Below are 22,477 nucleotides of genomic sequence, written 5' to 3' on the forward strand. Positions count from 1 at the left end.
CCCTGAGACTCCTGAAAGGCTGAACTCATCTGGGGCTCGGAGAACAAAAGCCTGGTCCAGGGCATGCCGAGATTGGGGTCCCAGTCAGTTCACTCTCCACCTCAGGGCCAGGGTGACCTGGAAGTAACCCAGCCCGCTGAAATGGGTGGTCCAGAGGACTCCAAAAGCGGGGCGTGGATCAAGACGGCCAAGGGCTTCTGATGCCCCAAGGAGACGAGCATCGCAAACAGAAACCTTGCCTGGAGGAAGAGAGCACCCTAGGCCACAAATCACTTCTGTAATGGTTTTCAGATACAACGTCCAGGATGTAATCAAAGATAAGCACGACATGAGGTGAGGCAAAAGAACGAACTCAGCAGACATTACAAACAAGAAAAACATTCTCTTGGAGGCTCTAGATAATGGAAATATATGAGACACAGACTCTTAAAAAAAATTTTTTTTTAATTATTTATGGCTGCTCTGGGTCTTTGTTGCTTTGCTCCAGCTTCTCTCTAGTTGCAGCGAGAGGAGGGCTTCTCCTTGCTGGGGAGCACAGGCTCTAGATGCTTCGGCTGGAACCCCCGTCCCCTGCACTGGCAGGCAGGTTCTTATCCACTGCGCCACCCGGGAAGTCCAAGACGCTCAGACAAGTGTGCTTACTACGTTCAAGGGGGAAACTTGCAAAGCTTAACAGTTCTGGTGGGAAACTAGAACTGTACACGACACAGCATACTTTCAAAAGATAAATTCGAGGGGGCTTCCCTGGTGGCTCAGTGGTTACAAATCCTCCTGCAACGTTGGAGATGCAGTTTCGATCCCTGGGTCGGGAAGATCCTGTGGAGAAGGAAATGACAAGCCACTCCAGTATCCTTGCCTGGGCGATTCCCATGGACGGAGGAGTCTGGCAGGCTACAGTTCATGGGGTTGCAAAGAGTCAGACACGGGTGAGCCCACTGAGCACAAGAAGAAAGCCACCCTGCGGTAGAAGCCCAGAGATGCCAGCAGGAGTGAAGAGTGATGAAAGTGGCACATCTGGCCGCCAGTGTAAACACGGGCTGACTGTTCAGACGGCAGTGACCATGTCCGTGTCTTTTGCAATGTGTGTATTTACATAGAATTAAAATATGTGGCAATAATACTCTCTAAAGTGGGAGAGGAGCCCCTGGGCTGGGGGGAGATGGGTGGGGGACCCCCAAGGCGCCGTCAGGAGCTGCCAGTCCGCTCGCTCCCCGAAGTCCCGACTCTGCTTCACGGTTTCCTTTTCTGGCCCAAGGCCCCACCCACAGTGAGCTGCTCCCTGGTTTTGCAATTCCGGCAGGTGCCAGCCCCCCAGCTGAAGTGTACCCCATTTGTGGGGAAGTGTTGGGCTTGTTTACTTCTCCTTTTTTTCCTGGGCAGAATCGGTCACAAGTGTGTTGGTACCCTTTCGTTTTCAGTTCTTCACCCAAACCACCTCTTTTACATGGTTTTTCCCTGAATTTCCCTGGTGGCTCAGAGGGTAAAGTGTCTGCCTACAATGCGGGAGACCCGAGTTTGATCCCTGGGTCGGGAAGATCCCCTGGAGAAGGAAATGACACCCGACTCCAGTACTCTTGCCTGGAAAATCCCATGGACGGAGGAGCCCGGTAGGCTATAGTCCATGGGGTCACAAAGAGTTGGACACGACTGAGCGACTTCACTTCACTTCCCCTGAGTAGTACACACTCATTGCTAAAGATTTGAAGAATACAGAAATGCAGCTAAATTAAGATATAGATCTCTTGTAATTGCCATGCTTGGAGTCACTGTTACGGACTTGGTGATCAGCTCTCTTTTTTCTTTTTTTTAAAAAAAAAACAACATTATTTATTTGGCTGCTCTGGTTCTTCGTTGTGGCACGCGGAACCTTTCGTTGTGGTTCTAGTTTCCTGGCCACGGATTGAACCCAGCCTCCCTACACTGGGAGCACCGAGTGTCAGCCACTGGACCACCAGGGAAGCCCCGAATCAGGTCTCTGTCTATGTACGTGCGTGTTGCTTTTCTTTAAAGAGGGGGGAGGGGGATCACGCTACGCACAGGAGCGTAACCTGCTAGTACACTGCACACCTTTCTGTGCCAGGAATGCTCTTCTACAGCAAGATCTGGACAACTGCAGTTTTGTCATATGGATATGTTTTGCTTAAGTCAGCCAATCTCTTTCTGTCCTGCATTTGCTTCTTTTTTTATCCTAAATGTTGCTATAATAAGTGACCATCCTGACACATCTGTGATTCTCTTTTGAGGATAAATTACTCGAGTATATTTGCTGTTCAGAGGCATTGTCCATCTTAAGGCTTTGGAATTGCTTTTCAGTTGCTAAGTCGTGTCCAACTTTTTGCGACCCCATGCTCTGCAGCACACCAGGCTTCCCAGTCCTTCACTATCTCCCAGAGTTTCCTGAAATTCATGTCTCCTGAGTTGGTGATGCCATCCAACCACCTCATCCTCTGTCACCCCCTTCTCCTCCTGTCCTCAGTCTTTCCCAGCATCAGGGCCTTTTCCAGTGAGTCAGCTCTTCACATCAGGTAGCCAAAGTATTGGAGCTTCAGCTTCAGCATCAGTCCTTCCAATGAATATTCAGGACTGATTTCCTTGAGGATGGACTGGTTTGATCTCCTTGCAGTCCGAGGGACTCTCAAGAGTCTTCTCCAGCAGCACAGTTTGAAAGCATCAGTTGTTTTGCTCTCAGCCACCTTTATGGTCCAGCTCTCAGGCTTTGGTGACAACAGGCCAAATCGCCTCCCCAGCTGTGTCATCTTTGATTACTCTGGGACTATGCCACACTTTCCCCTGGTTTAAAAAAAAAAAATCTGCCTTCTTGACAGTTCCTTTTAACAGGCTTTCCAGTAAGATTTCTTATCAGGATTATAGTAAATTCTCGGCGGATGAGATTTTTCTTTTTTTGGATGTGGACCAGCTTTAATATCTTTACTCAATTTGTTAATACAACATTGGTTCTGTTGTTTATGTTCTGGTTTTTGGCCATGAGGCAGGTGGGATCTTAGTTTCCAGACCAGGGGTCAAACCCACACCCCATGCATTGGAAGGTGCAGGCCACTGGACCAGCAGGGGAGCCTCTGCAGAGGCTGAGTTGTGTCCTCTGGAAATTCACACGTTGTGTCCTAACCCCCAGAACCTCAGAATGTGACTGTAGCTGGAAAAAGGGTCTTTAATGGTGTGATTAAGATAAAATGCAGAGAAGGCGATGGCACCCCACTCCAGTACTCTTGCCTGGAAAATGCAAGAGTCCTCCCATGGATAGAGGAGCCTGGTGGGATGCCGTCTATGGGGTCGAACAGAGTCGGATGCGACTGAAGCGAGTTAGCAGCAGCAGCAGCAGCAAGATCAAATGAGGTCGTGATGGTGGGCCCTAATCCAATAATGACCATTGTCTTTACAAGAAAAGAGGATTAGGATCCAGACACCATGAAAGGGGGCTTCCCAGGTGACTCAGCCGTAAAGAATCTGCCAATGCAGGAGACATAGGTTTGATGCTTAAGTCGGGAAGATCCCCTGGAGAAGGAAATGGCAGCCTACTCCAGTATTCTTGCTTGGAAAATCCCATGGACAGAGGAGCCTGCTGGGCTACGGTTCGTGAAGTCTCAAAAGAGTCGGACAGGACTCAGCGACTAAACAATAAAAACAACAACGCAAAGAAGGAAGAACACGTGAGGACGCAGGGAGAAGACGGCCATCTACACAGCAAGGAGAGAGGCCTTGAAGGAGCTAGCCTGCTCACACCTTGGAGTTCAGCCTCCTCCAGGACAGTGAGAAGGTAAATTCCTGCTGTTGGAGCCTCCCAGTCTGTGGGGCTTTGTTATAGCAGCCCCAGCAAACGAATACACTTGTCTGTTGCCAGTTACATGGTGGCTCAACCACGTAGGATGTCATAGTTGTCGTGGTCAGGACTCTGGGCACAGCTTAACGAGGTCCTTCACTCCCTGGTCTGAAAGCCTGCCTTCGAGTCCCATCTGCCTCACCTGAGAGCTGGATGGGGCAAGGATCTGCCTCTAAGCTCCTGTGATGCTGGCAGGATTTAGTCCTCTCTGGGCTGCTGGCCACCTGGGCCTTCCACCATGGCAGCGGGCTTCAAGAACATGTGCAAGCTGAGGGTATGGACCACCAGCTGGAGGGAAGGCTCAGTCCTCTGTAACGTAAATCCAGGGGCACCACCTTTGCCCATCACACTGTTAGAGGTGTCAGTGAAAATTCAATTAACAAGTTTAAAAAGAATTTTATTCAAACTAGGGGATATATGTATACCTATGGCTAATTCATGTTGAGGTCTGACAGAAAACAACACAATTCTGTAAAGCAATAATCCTTCAATTAACATTTTTTTTTAATTTGAAAAAAAATAAAGTGAAGATTATAACTCAGGAGACAAACTCTCAGAAGCTTTGAGAGAGCCTGTTAAAAGCCCAAGGCACAATCCTATACAGTTTTGAGACAAAGGATCATGCATCAAAGTTCACTAAGGATATAGGAAAACTACAAACTGAGCAGTAAGTCATTACGACCCCCTACAGAGCTGGGAAAGAATGCTAATCTTGTAAGAAATTGCACTGCTAGGTCAGAAGGAAGGAAGGTTGATCTCTGCAGGCCAGGCGGCTCTCCTGTCTTTGAGGAGGTCTGGTTAATGGGTAAGGCAGACAGCACAGAGAACTTTGTGTTTAGCTTTTTTTGTCGGACCTTAATACGTAAACTTTAATCAGAAGCAAGCCACCAGTGACAGCCCACACTCAGGGTGCTGCCAACCACAGTATCTGACCGCCTGGAGCCCAGCCACTGTGCCGGTCCTGTGGACAAGGGCTGTTATTATATGCATACCATCAGGGGACCGGGACCCCAAGGCTGGCGGCATGTTTCTCTGAGGTCCTTGCCCTGAAGGGGGCCGTTCCTGTTCCCCTGGGGACAAGGTTTCCTGTGGCAGTGCTGGGTTTCCACTCACCTGGCTGCTTTGGGAAAACAGGCTCTGAAATCAGGTAGAGATGTGGCTTGTGGCCCAGAACAGGGGACTTCTCCTGGGGGTCACCCACGTGCCACTCCTCTGCTTGCTCAGGGCCCCCCTCCAGGTGGTGAGGCTCTGGAGCCCCGGGCCCGCCCACGCAGCCGGCCTCGGCCGAGGAGCGGGACACCCTCCTCCTGGGTCTGGCGGTCATGCCGGTGGGGGACCTCTGGGGCCAAAGCTGCTTCTCGCTATACCAGCCACGGACTCTCGGGGCAGCAGGCGCAGACCAGGCAGGTTCTGACCAGCCGTGCCAGCCCCAGGCTCCTTGGTTCTTCCTCGGGCTGCGCAGTGACCCTCCAGGGATGTGCTCTCCTCCGGGGACCACACCTGGGCTCCACCTGAGAGTGCCCTGGCTCCGCCGGGGCGCACCTCTCTCCCCTCCCTCTTCTGCAGGGCTGTCCCGTGAGCTCTCCCTCCGCCCGGGACGCTGAGTGGGCAGGCTCCCTCGCAGGGTCTCCGGCTCCGAGCTCGTGGCCGGCCTGCTCTGCCACCCGCAAGCGTCATCTGGGGGCTGCTCTCCTAGCGGGTTCTTCGTCAGCGAGGCGGAGGCTCACAACCGCCGCGCCCCGCCGCGCCCCGCCCCTCATCGCAGCGTCGCGCCGCGCCGCGCCGCGCCCCGCCCTGTCGCCCCGCTCCTCCACGCCGCGCCCCGCCCCCTCCGCGCCGCGCCCCTCGTTCTCTCCTGGGAGGAGCGCACCGATGTTCGTGGCCTCGGCGGCTCCAGGAGGCGAGACGGCGGGCGCGGAGAGCCGCGCGGGCGCCACGTCTGGCCATTGGTGGGGGCTTCCGCCTTCGGCTGTCAATCCCGTCGGCTTGGCCCCGCCCCGCCCGACGGCGGAGCGTCGCGGGGCGTAAGGCCGAGGGGGCTGCCGGGACAGACCCAAGATGGCCGAGCGCCTGGGTTCCGTTCCTGCCCTCGGCCTCGAGCCTCATTCATTGCCGCGCTGCTGAGCGGAGCCGCGAGCCAGCCCGAGGGCTCCGGGCGCTGTCCCCGCGGGGCGGCAGGCCGCCATGGCGACCCTGGAAAAGCTGATGAAGGCCTTCGAGTCCCTCAAATCCTTCCAGCAGCAGCAGCAGCAGCAGCCTCCGCCGCCGCCTCAGCCGCCTCAGCCCCCTCAGCCGCCGCCGCAGGCGCAGCCGCCGCCTCAGCCGCCCCCGCCGCCGCCGCCGCTTGGCCCTGCCGCGGCCGAGGAGCCGCTGCACCGACCGTGAGTGCTGACCCGCCGCAGCTCGGCCCCAGCCCTCCCCGGCCTTCGCCAGCCTCCCGCTGAGGCACGGAGGCGGCCCCGGCCCTCTGCCCGCCCGGCTGCCCACTTTGGGGAGGAACCGGGGTTGCGTTGTGAGCAGGACTCGGCCGCGCCGAGGCCGCGTCCAACCGCCCCCCCTCCTCCTGCTCTGAGGGGAGCAGGGGTGCGCCTGGGCGCTCCGCGAGGAGCCGGGAATTTGGAGCCAGAGTGATGCGGGGACAGTGGTGACCTCATGCCCGGGGACGTCGGACTGGAGGGCGGGGGAGCGCGCGCGGTCCAATGGGGAGTCTCTGGCGGGGCCCCCTTTAAACAGCCTGGGAGTCAATCGGGCCCGTCTTCTCGCAGCCTCAGGGCTTTTCGTTTAGTTAGGGGGTCGCAGCAGAAGAATGAAGTGTCGGGAAGAGACCGGCTTGTCTCAGTTCTAGTCGGTCTGCAGGCCCCTTAAATGAGCGGTGGTCGCCCCGTAAGTGTGAACTTAGCCAAGATGGTTGATATTAACGTACGAGAAACATTAACACGGACTTCAATACTGGGAAGAGTGGATTGAAGTTTATTGTTTGCAATTGGAAATAAATCGCGGCTTGCTGAGGGAGAGGTTAATCGCCGGGGCGAGTGATGTGCGTCTCACGTGCATCGCAGTCTCGCTGGCCAGAACCTGGATGGGTGTCTCCGGACAGTCTCCTGTCGCAGACATCCTGGTACTGTTCGGTGCTTGTGCTAGGGAAATTTTCGAAACAGAAGAAGAGAGGCCATTTGATGTCACCTTCTTACAGAGCCCGAGTGCTTTCCCCTGAAGTCTTGGGTCTTCCGCAGAGGTCAGGGTGTGCCCTTCGGGTCTTTCTTTCATGTGCGGGCATTTTATTTCTCATCTGGATTTGTACAAGAGGGCATTTAATGAGGGCAGTTTTCGGGAAGCAGCCCCTTGAAGAAGTTCACCTTAATGTTAAGGTGGATTCATTTTTAGTCATGTTTTCATCTTTGTTTCTGACATAATTCCTTGCTGTGTCCTGAGGTTTAATCAGGAAATGAGTATTTGGAGAGTCATTTTGGCTTATCTGTTAAAATGTAACAGTAAAGCGCTTTTTCTGCTAAAAGGTGAAAAACCTGTTTGGATACTTTGAGAAAAAAGAAAATCTAACAACTTGACTTTTCTCTGCAGCAAATAACTTATAACCATGACCCGTTCCAGACTTAGCATAGTTCTTCTCTGTGGAGGTAGAAGTCAGAGAAGTTCACGCATCTTGGCATCTCTTGGATCTTGTGTACAAACAGGAAGCACTAGGCAGGGCTCTGGGTGGGAAGGAAGGTCTTATTGCCATCCCTGTCTGCTGTTCCAGCACTCGGTCAGTCTAAAATCATGTGTTCTGTTTCTTATGCTGTTTTGACAGAACCTTAATATGGTGTCTTCTTCAAAATACAGATGTGAAGAGGTTTCTTTCTTAAGCCAGCTTGACAAAGTAGATGTTTCATTACTTTATTGTAAGGAAATGTATGATTGACTTATTTTTAAAATGTAGTCTGTCATCTTTGCATAAACAATACATTAACATGATACAAATTCCAAAATCTCAGACAGGTAATTAACATGTCTCTCCCGTTCCTTTCTCCTGAGTACCTAACTGCGTTCCCAGAGGCAAGCACTGTTAGACTTCTTCCTTGTGTATCCCACCTGGGATAACTTGTGTGTGTATATATATGGATAGACTTTAAAATTTTTAAAAACAAAAATACTTCAGAATAGCAACTTTGAAAGGTTCTTAGCATGCTCTGAAATCAACTGCATTTGGCTTAATTATAGTTATAAAATACATAAATGTATTTTTATGTACTTTGCTGTTGAGAAAGCAAATATTCATTAATTTTGAGTAACAAACCCCCTGCTTACAAATTTGGATCTTAACATGTCTCTTCATATGTTTAAGCTGAAAAATCCCTTCCCCAAAATAAGATTGGCCAAAAGTAATGAGAAAGTAACTGTTCTGTTTTTATGGTTCTTGCTGCCTGTGGAACTGTAGTGTCACCAGCTGAGCGTGGGTTCCGATTAAGGATCTGCGTGCCTGCTCTGGGCTCAGCGTATGGTATGCAGGGTTCTGCGAGGTGCTGGCTGCAGTCTCTAGAAGGCTGGCGTGCAGGGGAGTGCCAGAGCTCGGCAGGGTCCTCACTGCAATTATGAGGCAGTTGGCATTGGCCTTTGGCACTTTTTCACTCTCCTTCATATTCCCTCCTAGATTTTCCCTGACTTTAATTATTTGCTGAACATCTAACGAGTGCCAGCCAGTATCCTAAATAGGTGCAGTGCTACGGCCTTGAACAGATAAAGCTCTGCCCTCATGAAGCTTACATTTTAGTGAGGGGCACAGACTGTAAACAGGGTGCCTAAGTTAAACACACGGCATGTTAGCGGCAAGTGGAGGAGGAATGGCAGCAAAGCGGGGAAGGGAGGCAGTGACGGTTTTCAGATAGGATGTCCAGGGAAGGCCAATGAGTCGGTGGCTTTTGAGTAAAGACCAGGCCCAGGGAGCAGGTCCAGACTCCCGAAGAGGACTCGAGAGGTGGTGGGTGTGGCCTGTTGAATTCGGGAGAGGAGACTTCGTGGGAGCTGAGGTCCGAGAGAGAGAGTGCCTCGCCAGATCAGTAATCCCTTCCAGATGGAATAAAGACAGTGACATTTATTCTAAGTGAGGTGGGAAGGATTTGAGTTCCGTTTTAAAATGAATACTGGCTGAGAGCCGAGTTGACGGACAGCCTGGGCAGCAGCAGGAAGCCAGTTAGGAAGTTGGTGGCGTGATCAGGTGCGAGATGATGGTGAGTTCTGTCGGCAGCGGCAAGCTGGGAAGTGGCTGAATTTTGGAGGTGAAACCAACAGGACTTGTTCTTCTCTGCTGAGCATGGTCTAGCCATAGTTGGTGTTATCGTTCAGGGTTCCATGCAACTGCAAATAGCAGAGAACTCTTCTGCAGTTACGTAAACAGGTCAGAATTTATTATGAGACAAAAAGACGTCCGTGTGAGGAAGTTCCACAGTGATTGGTGCCCAGCTTTGTTTTTTGTACTTGTAAGTCCCTGTTCTCATTCTTTCCCATTTTTTAAGTTGAATTATTGTCTTTTTATTGTTGAATTGTGACAGTTCTTCATAATATTCTTGGTACTAGACCCTTATCAGATACACAGTTTGTGAAATTATGCTCCCTCTCTTGGGTTGTCTCTTCACTTTTTTTCCCTGCACTGCACGGCTTGTGGGGTCTCAGTTCCCTGACCAGGGACAGAACCCCAGGCCCACGATGGTGGAAAGAGTGGAGTCCAACCACTGGACCGCCAGGGAAGTTCCCCCTAGACAGTCTTTTCTAAAAAATATTTTTAAGATTCATTTATTTTTGGCCGTGGTGGGTCTTTGCTGCTGCATCCGGGCTTTTCTCCAGTTGCAGTGAGTGGGGCCTGTGCTTACTTGCGGTGTACGGGCTTCAGTGGTTGTGGTCCATGGGCTTAGTTGCTCCAAGGTGTGTGGGATCTTCCCAAGCCAGGGATTGAACTGGTGTCCTTTGCGTTACAAGGCAGATTTTTAACCACTGGACCTCCAGGGAAGGTGTCCCCCCCGCCCCATACAGTCTTGATTTCTGTTAATTTTTATCCCAATTTCAAGTGAAGTGTGAGTCCTCAACTTTATTCCTTCTCAAGATAGTTTTGGCTACTCTGGGCCCCTTGCATTTCCATTTAAACTATAAGAGCAGATTGTCCGTTTCAGTGAGGAAGCCAGCCAGGATTCTCTGATGGGGATTGCCTGGATCAACTCGGAGAGTATCGGCGTCTCATCAACATGAAGTCTTCTGGTTCCTGAACACTGGCCCATGCTTTGTGCATGTGGTCAGACAGTCAGTGTTTCAGGCTTTGTGAGCACACCTCTAGCTGCTGTTCGGCTCTGCCACTGTGGGTCAGAGTGGCCTGATGCTGCAGGCAAAAGAGCAAGTGCGCCTCTGTGCCAGGGAAAGTTTGTTAATGACGTGGAACTTTGAATTTTGTGTGTAACTTTCCCATGTCATAGAAGACTACTCTTTGATGTGTTTTTTTTTTTTTGTCAACCATTAAAAAGTGTAAGAACACTTCTTAGACTGTCCAGGACAGGCAGGCTCTGGTTTGCCCCCCACCCCGGATCAGATATGCTGAGACCGCTTTGGGGAAGCATTGCTTCTTCAGTTGGTTTTTCTTAACTAGCTTAAAAAATTATAAAAATTGCATGCCTACATTGTAACAGCATCTTCAGCTAGCACAGAAGATGACAAGGAAGACTTCCTCCCTGGCTGTCCTAGCCTTATTCTCTAAGAATAACAACTAAGCTGCTTTTGTTTTCTCTGGCGTTTTAGTGCATGTACAAGTCGTGTGTTTTTTTTTGCTCACACTATATTTTTTCATTTAGCAATATATTGAAGATGTTGTTTCGTAGCAGTACATATAATTCTTACTGGCTGGCTATGCAATGCTGTGGAATTTCTTTGTAAAAGAGGACTCACAGAGGTTTCAAGGCAGAGGTCTTTCCAGAGCCGTCCACATTCAGAGGCCCCACCCCATTACCTCTGGTCCCTGAACGTGAGCCCGCCACTCAGTAAACCACAGACAAGACTTGCCACGGATTCTTGCTGCTCAGCGTGTGGTTTCAGGGCCAGCAATTTGGTATCACTTGGGAGGGTATAAGAAGTACAGGATCTCTGCCCAACCTTAGACCTGCTGAGTCACGAGTCTGCATTTCAACAAGGTTTGTGAGCAGTTTTTGTGCACGTAAGGCTTGAGAAGCTCTGCTGTAGATGATCAGGCCCTATCTTTCTGATGTTATAATATGTGTGAATCACAATAAACTATGGAAAATTCTGAAAGAGATGGGCATACCAGACCACCTGACCTGCCTCTTGAGAAACCTATATGCAGGTCAGGAAGCAACAGTTAGAACTGGACATGGAACAACAGACTGGTTCCAAATAGGAAAAGGAGTACGTCAAGGCTGTATATTGTCACCCTGCTTATTTAACTTATATGCAGAGTACATCATGAGAAATGCTGGGCTGGATGAAGCACAAGCTGGAATCAAGATTGCCGGGAGAAATATCAATAACCTCAGATACGCAGATGACACCACCCTTATGGCAGAAAGTGAAGAGGAACTAAAGAGCCTCTTGATGAAAGTAAAAGAGGAGAGTGAAAAAGTTGGCTTAAAGCTCAACATTCAGAAAACTAAGATCATGGCGTCCGGTCCCATCACTTCATGGGAAATAGATGGGGAAACAGTGGCTGACTTTATTTTTCTGGGCTCCAAAATCACTGCAGATGGTGATTGCAGCCATGAAATTAAAAGACACTTACTCCTTGGAAGGAAAGTTATGACCAACCTAGACAACATATTGAAAAGCAGAGACATTACTTTATCAACAAAGTCTGTCTAGTCAAGGCTGTGGTTTTTCCAGTGGTCGTGTATGGATGTGAGAGTTGGACTATAAAGAAAGAATTGAACATCGAAGAATTGATGCTTTTGAATTGTGGTGTTGGAGAAAACTCTTGAGAGTCCCTTGGACCGCGAGGAGATCCAACCAGTCCATCCTAAAGGAGATCAGTCCTGGGTGTTCATTGGAAGGACTGATGCTGAGGCTGAAACTCCAATATTTTGGCCACCTGATGCGAAGAGCTGACTCATTGGAAAAGACCCTGATGCTGGGAAAGATTGAAGGCAGGAGGAGAAAGGGATGACAGAGGATGAGATGGTTGGATGGCATCACCGACTCAATGGGCATGGGTTTGGGTGGACTCTGGGCGTTGGTGATGGACAGGGAGGCCTGGAGTGCTGCGGTTCATGGCGTCACAAAGAGTTGGACACGACTGAGCAACTGAACTGAACTGAATGTAGCAATGCCGTCTGCATTTGGGAGGGAAGACTTGAGGCGCTCACGATGCAGCTGTGGCTGAGGTGGTGTTGTTTCTCTGTCCTAGGCCGTGGAGCGTTTGTGTGGCTCTAAGTAGGTTGTAACACTGCCAAAGGAGCTGTGGTGGCATTAAGAGCCCTGGCTGCTGGGAACGGGGCCTTAAGTGGGGCCTGGACGGGTGACCCGGAAGAACTGCTTTCGGCCAGGTGCCTGCCGTGTGCCAGGGCCCTCTGCCCTTGGGTTACAGCGGTGAACAAGGGCTGGTGATAAATCCTGTGGAGAAAAATGAAACAGAATTCGGGAGGGTGGTGCTATGGGGTATGGTTTAGGGTGTGAGGCCCGCTGAGAAGGCGCCTCTGAAGCGGAGCAAGTGAGCGGGCCGCGTGGGTGTCTGAAGGAGGAGCGTGAGGAGGCCAGGAGGGGAGGTGAGGGGCAGCCCTGGACGGCCTCATGCCCCAGTCTGAGGACTTCGGATATTCCCCTGCCCAGATGCACACTTGTGTTGTCAAACAAGTGATGTAATTTGTGATGCTCAGCCAACGCCAGATGCTGGTGCGAAAGAAACTGGGTCACTTCATCATCGCTGGCGGGACTTCGAAAAGAGAGAGCTGCTCTGTTTATGGCAGTTTCTTACAGAACCGAACTTTCAATTACTACATGATCTGGCTGTAGCACTCCTGGAGGTTTATCCCAGAGAAGTGGGAACGTATGTTTATGTGAATCTGTACGCAAGTGTTTGTAGCAGCTTTACTCATAGTAGCTCCAAACTAGAGTCCAGTTAGATGTCTTTCAACAGGTGATTGGTTAGACTGCTGAGCAGTAGGAAAAGGAACAAGCTCCTGATAACACACGCAGCCGCTAAGGTGACTCTTAAGGAGATTGTGCTAGTGGAAACAGCCATTCCCCAAAGGTGACACACTGTTTGGGAAGTGGAAGCGTCAGTCGCTCAGTCGTGTCTGACTCTTTGCGACCCCGTGGACTGTACTGTCCGTGGGATTCTCCAGCTCAGAATACTGGAGTGGGTAGCCTTTCCCTTCTCCAGGGGGTCTTCCCAACCCAGGGATGGAACCCAGGTCTCCCGCATTGCAGGCGGATTCTTCACCAGCTCAGCCACCAGGGCAGCCCTATGTACTGTCTGGTTCTACTTCTATGAAGTCTTTGAAATGACACAGTTGTAGGAGTGGAGAACAGATGAGTGGTTGCCAGGGGCAGGGGAGGGCAGAGGGCGAGGGAGTGGGCGTGGTTCTGAAGGGCAGTTCAGGGATCCCCATGGCGATGGGAGTGTCCCCTCTCATGACCGGTGGCAGAGACACGAAAATGTACACATCTGAGAAGCTGTGTAGAGCCACATAGATTCACACAGACGAGTAAAACCGGAAATCTGAAGGTCAGTGGCACTGTTCCGTAGCACTGTTCTGGCTGTGATTGCTTTGGAAAATGTTCCCCTTGGGGGAAACTGGGGGAACTGTACCCTGAATTTCGTTTATTTCTTATGATAGCACATGAATCTGCAATTACCTCATTAAAAGCTTTAACGATAAAGGCCACCCAGGTGGACAAGGGATTAGGCGTGAGAGAGGCTGTGGAAGGAATGGAAGCTGGTTGGAAGGAATCAGATCAGCTGAGAGGCTGCTACGGGGCTCAGAGCCCGAGCTGGGATGGCTGGCGCCCGGCAGGCGGCAGCGCTGGGGGGGTCGGCAGTGCTGGGGGGGGTAGTGGTTTTTCGTACGATCATAAGGTCTGCAACCATCGCTCCTGTCTCATTTCTGGGACATTGCGTCACCCAGAAAGAAAGCCGTCTCTACAGCAGTCAGTCCCCGCCCCCTCTGCCTCCCCCAGCCCTGGCAACCCCCGATCTGCTTCTGTCTCTAGGGCACTGCCAGTTCTGGATGTTTTTTATGAACAGAATCATTCACGTCGGGCCTTTGTGTCAGATTTTATTCACTTAGTGTAACAGATTGGACTTTGAACTGCACTTTCTTCTATAGTATTCAGTTAAATCACTAGTAAGAAAGGCATTAATAGCTTTTTTCTAAGGTATAGACTGTGTAGTGGGGAACCATCAGGCCTTGCTTTCCCTAACCAAACAGGACTTTTTTTTTGGCCACACCACACAACTTGAGGAATCTTAGCTCCCCAACTAGGGACCGAGCCTGGGCCCTTGCCATTTGTGAAAACGCCGAATCCTAACCACTGGGCTGCCAGAGAATCCCCTCATCCAGTACTTTATTTTGAAATTATGTCTGAAACATAATTCCAAAGTGACTTAGGCATTTCTGTTCCTCCTCTGAGGAAAGAGGATCTCTCCAAAGGAGTTCCAATCTGCTAGGAACACTCTCACATTAGTCTAGTACTTGGCTAAACTTAAAGAGCCGCTGATGTGGAATCGGCAGACCTGGCTGGCTGCCCGGCCCCTTACTGCCGCGCTCCTGCCACGGGGCCGCCTCTGGGCCTCAGTTCTGCGTCCTGTGTGGGGTGTGCAGACCCTGACTCGGGATGTGTGTGTGAAAGGACCCGTGAGCATGAACAGCAAGGTGCGAGGTGAGTGGTTGTCTTCAGTTCCTGGGGTGGTCCAGGTCTTCTCTTGCACACCCTCAACCTGGAATCAAATTTTCCACGTTTCATCTTAAAATAACATAATTCTAAACATGTGAATTTGGATGAGAGGGCTTGAATTCCTGTTTTCAGAATTATTTCTTAGATAATCCGTTTGATTGTACCGTGCTGTACTAGGGCTTCCCTGGTAGCTCAGATGGTAAAGAATCTGCCAGTAATGTGGGAGACCCAAGTTCGATCCCTGAGTCGTGACGATCCCCTGGTGAAGGGAATGGGAGCCCACTCTAATGTTGCTGCCTGGAGAAGTCCCATGGATAGAGGAGCCTGGCGGGCTACAGTGCACCGGGTCGCAAAGAGTCAGATGCGACTGAGTGACTTAACACTTTCACTTACTATGATCTGGAGACCTTGATTTTCATAGGTCCCTCCTTACAGATGACAACCACAATGGTGTGGTCACTCACCTCGGGCCAGACATCCTGGGGTGTGAAGTCAGTGGGCGTTAGGACACATCACTACGAACACAGCTAGTGGAGCTGATGGAATTCCAGCTGAGATATTTCAAATCCTAAAAGATGATGCTGTTTAAGTGCTGCACTCAATATGCCAGCAAATTGGGACAACTCAGCAGTGGCCACAGGACTGGAAAAGGTCAGGTTTTTTTCCAGTCCCAAAGAAAGGCAATGCCAGAGAATGCTCATCCTACTGCACAGTTGCACTCATCTCACACGCTAGCAAGGTAATGCTCAAAATCCTTCAAGCTGGGCTTCAGCAGTACGTAGACTGAGAACTTCCAGGTGTACAAGGTGGATTTAGAAAAGGCAGAGGAACCAGAGATCAAATTGCCAACATTTGTTGGATCATAGAGAAAGCAAGGGAATTCTAAGAAAAAAATCTGCTTCGTTGGCTATACTAAAGCCTTTGATTGTGTGGATCACAACAAACTGTGGAAAATCCTTAAAGAGATAGGAATACCAGACCACCTGACCTGCCTTCTGAGAAACCTGTGTGCAGGTCAAGAAGCAACAGTTAGAACTGGACATGGAACAATGGACTGGTTCAAAATTGGGAAGGGAGTACGTCAAGGCTGTATATTGTCACTCTGCTTATTTAACTTGTATGCAGAGTACATCATGCGAAATGCCAGGCTGGATGAATCACAAACTGGAATCAAGATTGCAGGGAGAAATACCAGCAATCTCAGATATACAGATTGATACCACCCTAAGGGCTTCCCTGGTGGCTCAGCTGGTTAAGAATCTGCCTGCAGTGCGGGAGACCTGGGTTCCATCCCTGGGTTGGGAAGATCCCCTGGAGAAGGGAAAGGCTACCCACTCCAGTATTCTGGCCTGGAGGATTCCATGGACTGTATAATCCATGGGGTCGTAAAGAGTCAGACATGACTGAGCGACTTTCACGCAACACTCTAATGGCAGAAGACGAAGAGGAACTAGAGTCTTGTGATGAGGGTAAAAGAGGAGAGTGAAAAAGCTGGTTTAAAACTCAACATTCAGAAAACTAAGATCATGGCATCTGGTCCCATCACTTCTTGGCAAATAGATGGGGAAACAATGGAAACAGTGACAGACTATATTTTCTTGGGCTCTAAAATCACTGCAGATGGTAACTGCAGCCACAAAATTAAAAGATGCTTGCTCCTTGAAAGAAAAGCTATGAAAAACCTAGACAGTGTGTCAAAAATCAGAGACATTACTTTGCCGACAAAGGTCCGTCTAGTCAAAGCTATGGTTTCTCCAGTAGTTGTGTGGATGTGAGAGCTGGACCATAAAGAAGGCTGAGAGCAGAAGAATTGATGCTTTTGAACTGTGGTGCTGGAGAAGACTCTTGAGAGTCCCTTGGACTGCAGGGAGATCAAACAGTCAATCCTAAAGGAAATCAACCCTGAATATTCATTGGAAGGACTGATGCTGAAGCTGAAGCTGTAATAGTTTGGCCACCTGATGTGAAGAGTTGACTTACTGGAAAAGATCCTGATGCCGGGAAGGATTGAGGATGAGATGGTTGGATGGCATCACCAACTCAATGGACATGAGTTTGAGCAAACTCCAGATCATAAAAGACAGAGAAGTCTGGCATGCTGCAGTCCATGGGGTCGTAAAGAGTCAGATGTAACTTAGTGACTGAACGACACCCACCACCTTGCAGATGGTGTTTATGTACAGGTTGCATCATTACCAAGTTAGAGGGGATGACAGTGGTTTGTTTTGATTTTGAAGGTGGAGTTTATAAAAAAATGATTGAAAAGTCAGGACAGTTCTTACCCTGTTTTTCCAGTTCTCACCTTGTTCATCCAGTTCCTGCCGAGATCAGGGCAGTTCCATTTCAATTGCTTTGATTTCCATACTTACACCTTCCGTAGAAGCAGTCAGTTTGACATGTCAGTTCAACAGTTGAATCTAATTAAATCTCATGGGGGAATGAAATCGTTGTAGTTTTCTTAAACCGCCAAGTTGTTTATTGGACAGAATAAGATGGGAAGGAGGTGTTTCAGGCAGGCACCAGGGAGGTATTTCCAGGGGCCAGAGCTCCCTGCAGGCTCCAGTACTGACCTGGGAAAGCTGGCTGAGACCAGGCCGCCCAGGGCCTGGTTAGGCCGCCTGGTGTTTGCACCATGGGGGATTGTTCGTTGCTTTTGCAGCTGTGTTGCTGCCCTGACATCCTTCAGGGTATGGTATTGGATGGATTTTTTTTTTTTTTTCAGTTTTCTGATATTTTTGGCTAACGTCTCTATGTTGGGGTGTCTGAGAATGAAGTCTGGTCTTCAGACTTTAAAATATCCGCTTTAAAATGTGGGTATTCTTCAGTGTGATAAAAGGCAATTTTGTTGGATAATTCTTTATGTAGCAATCAGATGGTTTGTTTTTATGCTCCTCACCCAAGATAGGTGCGTCCGTGCGCGCTCAGTTGTGTCCGACTCTTCGTGACCCCACGGACTGTAGCCCCCCGAGGCTCCTCTGTCCATGGAGTTATCTAGGCGAGAATACTGGAGTGGTTGTCATTTCCTCCTCCAGGGGATCTTCTCTCCCCAGGGATCAGACCACACCTCTTGCTTCTCCTGCGTTAATAGGCGGATTCTTTACCACTAGCACCACCTAGTAATTATTGTTTGAATTTTAATATAAGATCAGTAACCACTGAAGACCGTCCATCTATCTACCTGAAGGATTTTATTATTTTAGAACTACCTGTTGAGTGCAGAAAAGACTAGAATTCAATCAGAGCAAATGTTTTCCCCCTCAAATCTGTGTGGATTGCTGGGAAGTGATTTTGGATGAGTTCGAAGAGATCTGAAACGTGTGCTTTCTTCGTAGCTGACCGTGATGGGACGTGTACTCACTCTTTCTGGCAGGAAAGTTGTGACAGTTAGGGTCACAGGCGGGCCGTCACTGACGTCTTGGTCACACCTGTGGGCTGCAGCTCAGACTCCACAAGCTGCTTGAGCTCAGTCCTGTGGGACTGCTCCTCATGGTCTCTTTTTTTTAAGCTTTGCTGTTTCTACTTCTCTTTCCATCTCTTGGTTTTGGAACTCCAGTTTAACATAATTATCATTTATCTTCCGAATCCTGTTTGTAAGACCGACTCAAGACTTTTGAGTCAGTTTTATTGTGCATTTAACCTACTCTTTGGGCTTCCCTGTGGCCGAGCTGGTAAAGAATCTGCCTGCAGTGCGGGAGACCTGGGTTCGATCCCTGGGTTGGGAAGATCCCCTGGAGAAGGGAACAGCTGCCCACTCCAGTGTTCTGGCCTGGAGAATCCTGTGGACTGAGTCCATGGGGTCGTCCACTCCTTTGTTGTCTGTGAAACTCCTGTCCAGTGTAGGTGCTGAGTGCCTGTGAGAGTCACGATGTGGCCCTTGCTCTCAGGGAGTCTGTCATCCCTGGAGAGGTAATCGTGGGAACGGTTACTTCCAAAGAGAGTGATCCAGGTGCCGGCTCATGACAGGGGCTGGGGCAGGAGCTGTGAGGGAATAGGGGAGGCTTTCGCAATGGCTCAGCAATAAAGAATCCACCTGTAATGCAAGAGAGGGAGATGCAGGTTTGATCCCCGGGTCAGGAAGATCCCCTGGAGATGGAACGGCTGTCTGCTCCAGTATTCTTGTCTGGAAAACCCCATGGACAAAGGAACTTGGCGGCTACAGTCCATGGGGTTGCAAAGAGTCGGACAAGACACACACACACACACACACACACACACTTCTTTATCTCTATCCCCACAGGGAGCTCAGAGGAGGAGCTAGATGGAAGCAGACAACGCAGGAATGAACTTTTATTTTGGTGGGTGAGGTTAGTACTCGGTCTTCGGTTTTTCTCTCGTTTCATAAATTTTGCTCCAGTTTTAACACATGGGTCTTAAGGAAATCAGGCAGTGGGTTCAGAAAGCTGTGTCATTTTTTGTTACCTGTATTCTTGTGGCCCAGTCCACGTATGAGGAGAGAGACACAGTTCTTTTAAACTTGAGTTTGTGTGGATCACTTTTCTGCCGTGACAGCCATAAGCAGCGAGGTGCGCTCAGTTCAGCGTTTGTCAGCTGTTTCTGGCTGCTGTCCCCCAGGAGCTGTTTCAGAGCCCAGGGTGAGAGGCTGCCCACAGAGGGGCCGCTGCCTGTGGAGCTGGGAGACCAGGGTGTGGATGCGGCCCATTCAAGGCTTTTGGCGGATTTTCACTTTGGAAAGGAGCCATGGAGAAGAGAGTTAGTTTGCCTCCTAACGTATTGGGAGAGGTCAGTGTTCTGTAAGTTTCTTGATGACTTAAGGTCTTCAACTAGGCGAGCTGCCGTAGTCGAGACTTTAATGTGGTGGCTCAAAGAAGAGAGCATTTAAGCTCTCATAGTACTTTCTTTTTCAAATTGAGGTATAATATATACATACGCGCAGGCGCGCGCGCACACACACACAAACACACACACACACATATAGTTGCTGTTGTTCACTCCCTCAGTCATGTCTGACTCATTGCAACCCCATGGACTGCAGCACCCCAGGCTTCCCTGCCCTTCCCGATCTCCCAGAGTTTGTTTGCTCAAACCCATGTCCATCGAGTCAGTGATGCCATCCAAACATTTCATCCTCTGCCTTCCCCTTCTCCTCCTGCCCCCAGTCTTTCCCAATCTTTCCTGAGTCTCTCCCATCAGGAAGCTTCCATCAAAGGGCAGACAGAATGAAAACCACAATCACAGAAAACTAACCAGTCTGATCACATGACCCACAGCCTTGTCTAACTCAGTGAAACTATGAGCCATGCCGTGTGGGGCCACCCGAGACGGACAGGTCACGGTGGAGAGTTCTGACAAATGTGATCCACTGGAGAAGGGAATGGAAAACCACTTCAGCATTCCTGCCTTGAGAACCCCATGGACAGTATGAAAAGGCAGCTTCAGCATCAGTCCTTCCGATGAATATTCAGAGTTGATCTCCTTTAGGATGGACTGGTTTGATCCCCTTGCAGTCCAAGGGACTCTCAAGAGTCTTCTCCAACACCACAGTTAAAAAGCATCAGTTCTTCGGTGCTCATCCTTCTTTATGGTCCAGCTTTCACATCTATACCTGCCCGCTGGAAAAACCATAGCCTTGACTAGATGGACCTTTGTTGGTAAAGGAATGTCTCTGCTTGTTAATATGCTGTCTAGGTTGGTTATAGCTTTTCTTCCAAGGACCAAGCATCTTTTAATTTCGTGGCTGCAGTCACTGTCTACAGTGATTTTGGAGCCCAAGAAAATAAAGTCTGTCACTGTTTCCATCTTCTCCCCATCTATTTGCCATGAAGTGATGGGACTGGATGCCATGATCTTAGTTTTCTGAATGTTGAGTTTCAAACCAGCTTTTCACTCTCTCCTTTCACCTTCATCACAAAGGCTCTTTAGTTCCTCTTCACTTTCTGCCATTAGGTTGGTGTCATCTGCATATCTGAGGTTATTTATATTTTTCCTAGCAATCTTGATTCCAGTTTGTGCTTCATCCAGCCTGGTATTTCACATGGTGTACTCTGCATAGGAGCTAAATAAGCAGGATGACAGTATACAGTCTTGACGTGCTCCTTTCCCGATTTTGGACCCAGTTCACTCATCAGCACCTTTTTTAGTGTGCTCTCCTCCCCTGCCAGGCCCTGGTAAATTTCAGATCAGTTTACTTTCCCTTAAAGGCAAAGATCGTGCAGCATAAGTTGAATCGTCCCTCTGTGCCTTGAAGCGGGTGCGTTGAGCTTCATCCTTGTGCGTGTCAGCGTTTGCTTCTTCGCCACCAGGCAGTGTTCCATCGCTCCGCTGCGCTCTTTGCCCACTGGGACATCTGGCTTGTCTCTGTCCCCTCACTGTTGAAGTGCGTGACTCCAGAGGGCGGGCGTGGGGGCCTCTGCCTCCTGCGGTCACTTGGGACCCGGGCTCTCTCCATCCTGCCACCCTGCAGCCTGCTTGTTGTCTTTGTCTGTATGTTCAAGAGCCGGGTGTTAGAAGTGTCTGTTCCAGGTGGGGAGCTAAAAGGAGGGGTGGTGCCCTAGGCAAGCCAGGGCGGAAGCTCCAGCCGCTGCTCGGTTCCCATTTTGTCGGCGAGAACAGTCACTTGTCTCTGCCTGCTGCGGGGAAGCCGGTCCGGGGGACTCCTCAGCAGGAAGCTTGTGTCTGAGAAGGGAAGCACGAGGTTTCGGTGGGTGAAGAGCGGCCCACAACACAGCTCATCAGCGAGTCTCTTTTAGGAAGGAAACCGGTGGGGGACGTGGTCACCTGTCCACGTGGTCAGAGACTTACTGGCTGGGTCGTGGGAGCCCCTCTCCGCACGCCACGGACTTGGCCTCTTATCCGGCCTGTCTTTCCTTCTCCTGGACCCTGACTTTTCGCTTTGGAGACTCTCCTTGTTCATGCTCTTCCCTGGCCACGTCTGAAGTGCCTCGTGAGGATGTGTCTTTCTTGGTTTGCACAGTTGGAAGAGTCTGTTCCTTCATGTGTTCTTTTTCGGAGCCTGAGGTTGCATTAGGGATTAAACGGAGGTGTTGGTCAGTTAGTATTTTAATTTCTTTGGCTCTTTGTTGAATTCCCTCAAAAACATAGTAGTCTTCTGGTCTTAGTGTCTCCAGTTAGTACCATGTCCTGGTAGCTGTCAGACACTCGGATCCTTTTTTGGATGTGGTCATCAAGCCTGATTTATTTTCCGCTTCCTCTCTGGATCATCCCTGTCTTTTGTATTTCTCTGGTGCATACCTCAGAGACCGCTGAAGTCACAGGTTTGGGTGAGAAGCAAACATCTTTTATCTCATTTTCTTGACCAGTCTGTTCGTCTCCTTTTTAAACTTTGGGCTGAAAAATCTTACTAGGAGGCTTTTGAGAAAGGCTCTGGGCAGGGTACTTGTTTGTAGCCATCTGGGGTCATAGGAGCAATTAGCCATTGTGTTAATGCATTCTCTGATACTTAATCGTGTGAGGCCGTGTGGTTTTGCACGGGGCTGCTGCGTAGAGGAGGCATGGGCTCCCTCTGTCCGCGCGATCCTGGGCGAGCCCTGTTGGCCCTGCAGCTTCTTCTGCTACAGCGGAGAAGGCAGGCGTGTTAGTGGTGCCCCTGGCTCTTCTGTGGAGCCCGGTCCTATAGGGGACCCAGGGATCGGCCTACCCCCACCTCTCTGACCTCAGGGCACCTTGCCCCAGCTCGGGGTGCCTGGGTTTACTCCTTGGAGTCAGGAAGCTGTGTTGAATGAATGAATGGTGAATGCCACGTAGAAACTGATGGAGTGGACAACACTAACTGCCTTTGCTCTT

At 50.0% G+C, this 22,477-nt stretch overlaps 1 protein-coding gene and 1 long non-coding RNA gene across 7 annotated transcripts in view; one reads left to right on the forward strand and one right to left on the reverse strand.

The window, feature by feature from the left end:
* Nucleotides 1-424: 424 nt before the first annotated feature.
* LOC147370181 (uncharacterized) lies at nucleotides 425-5,629 on the reverse strand. The gene is made up of 2 exons (XR_015165114.1): nucleotides 4,952-5,629; nucleotides 425-816 (listed from the first exon to the last, which is right to left on the reverse strand). It is a non-coding gene; the product is annotated as an uncharacterized LOC147370181 (long non-coding RNA).
* Nucleotides 5,630-5,887: 258 nt separating this feature from the next.
* The window catches only part of HTT (huntingtin), a 127,559-nt gene continuing 110,969 nt past the window's right edge, over nucleotides 5,888-22,477 (forward strand). For all 6 annotated transcript variants that reach the window (XR_015165073.1, XM_086404555.1, XM_086404556.1 and 3 more), the window contains exon 1: nucleotides 5,888-6,219. Coding sequence is in view for 5 of the 6 variants with exons in the window: in XM_086404555.1 (XP_086260681.1) it covers nucleotides 6,023-6,219 (197 nt within the window). In the remaining variant the exon portion in view is untranslated. The remainder of the gene's footprint in view (nucleotides 6,220-22,477) is intronic.

Source organism: Bos grunniens, chromosome 6, assembly GCF_055505025.1.
Source record: "Bos grunniens cultivar Pamir isolate PY7600 chromosome 6, Bosgru_T2T1.0, whole genome shotgun sequence".
NCBI classification, from domain to species: domain Eukaryota; kingdom Metazoa; phylum Chordata; class Mammalia; order Artiodactyla; family Bovidae; genus Bos; species Bos grunniens.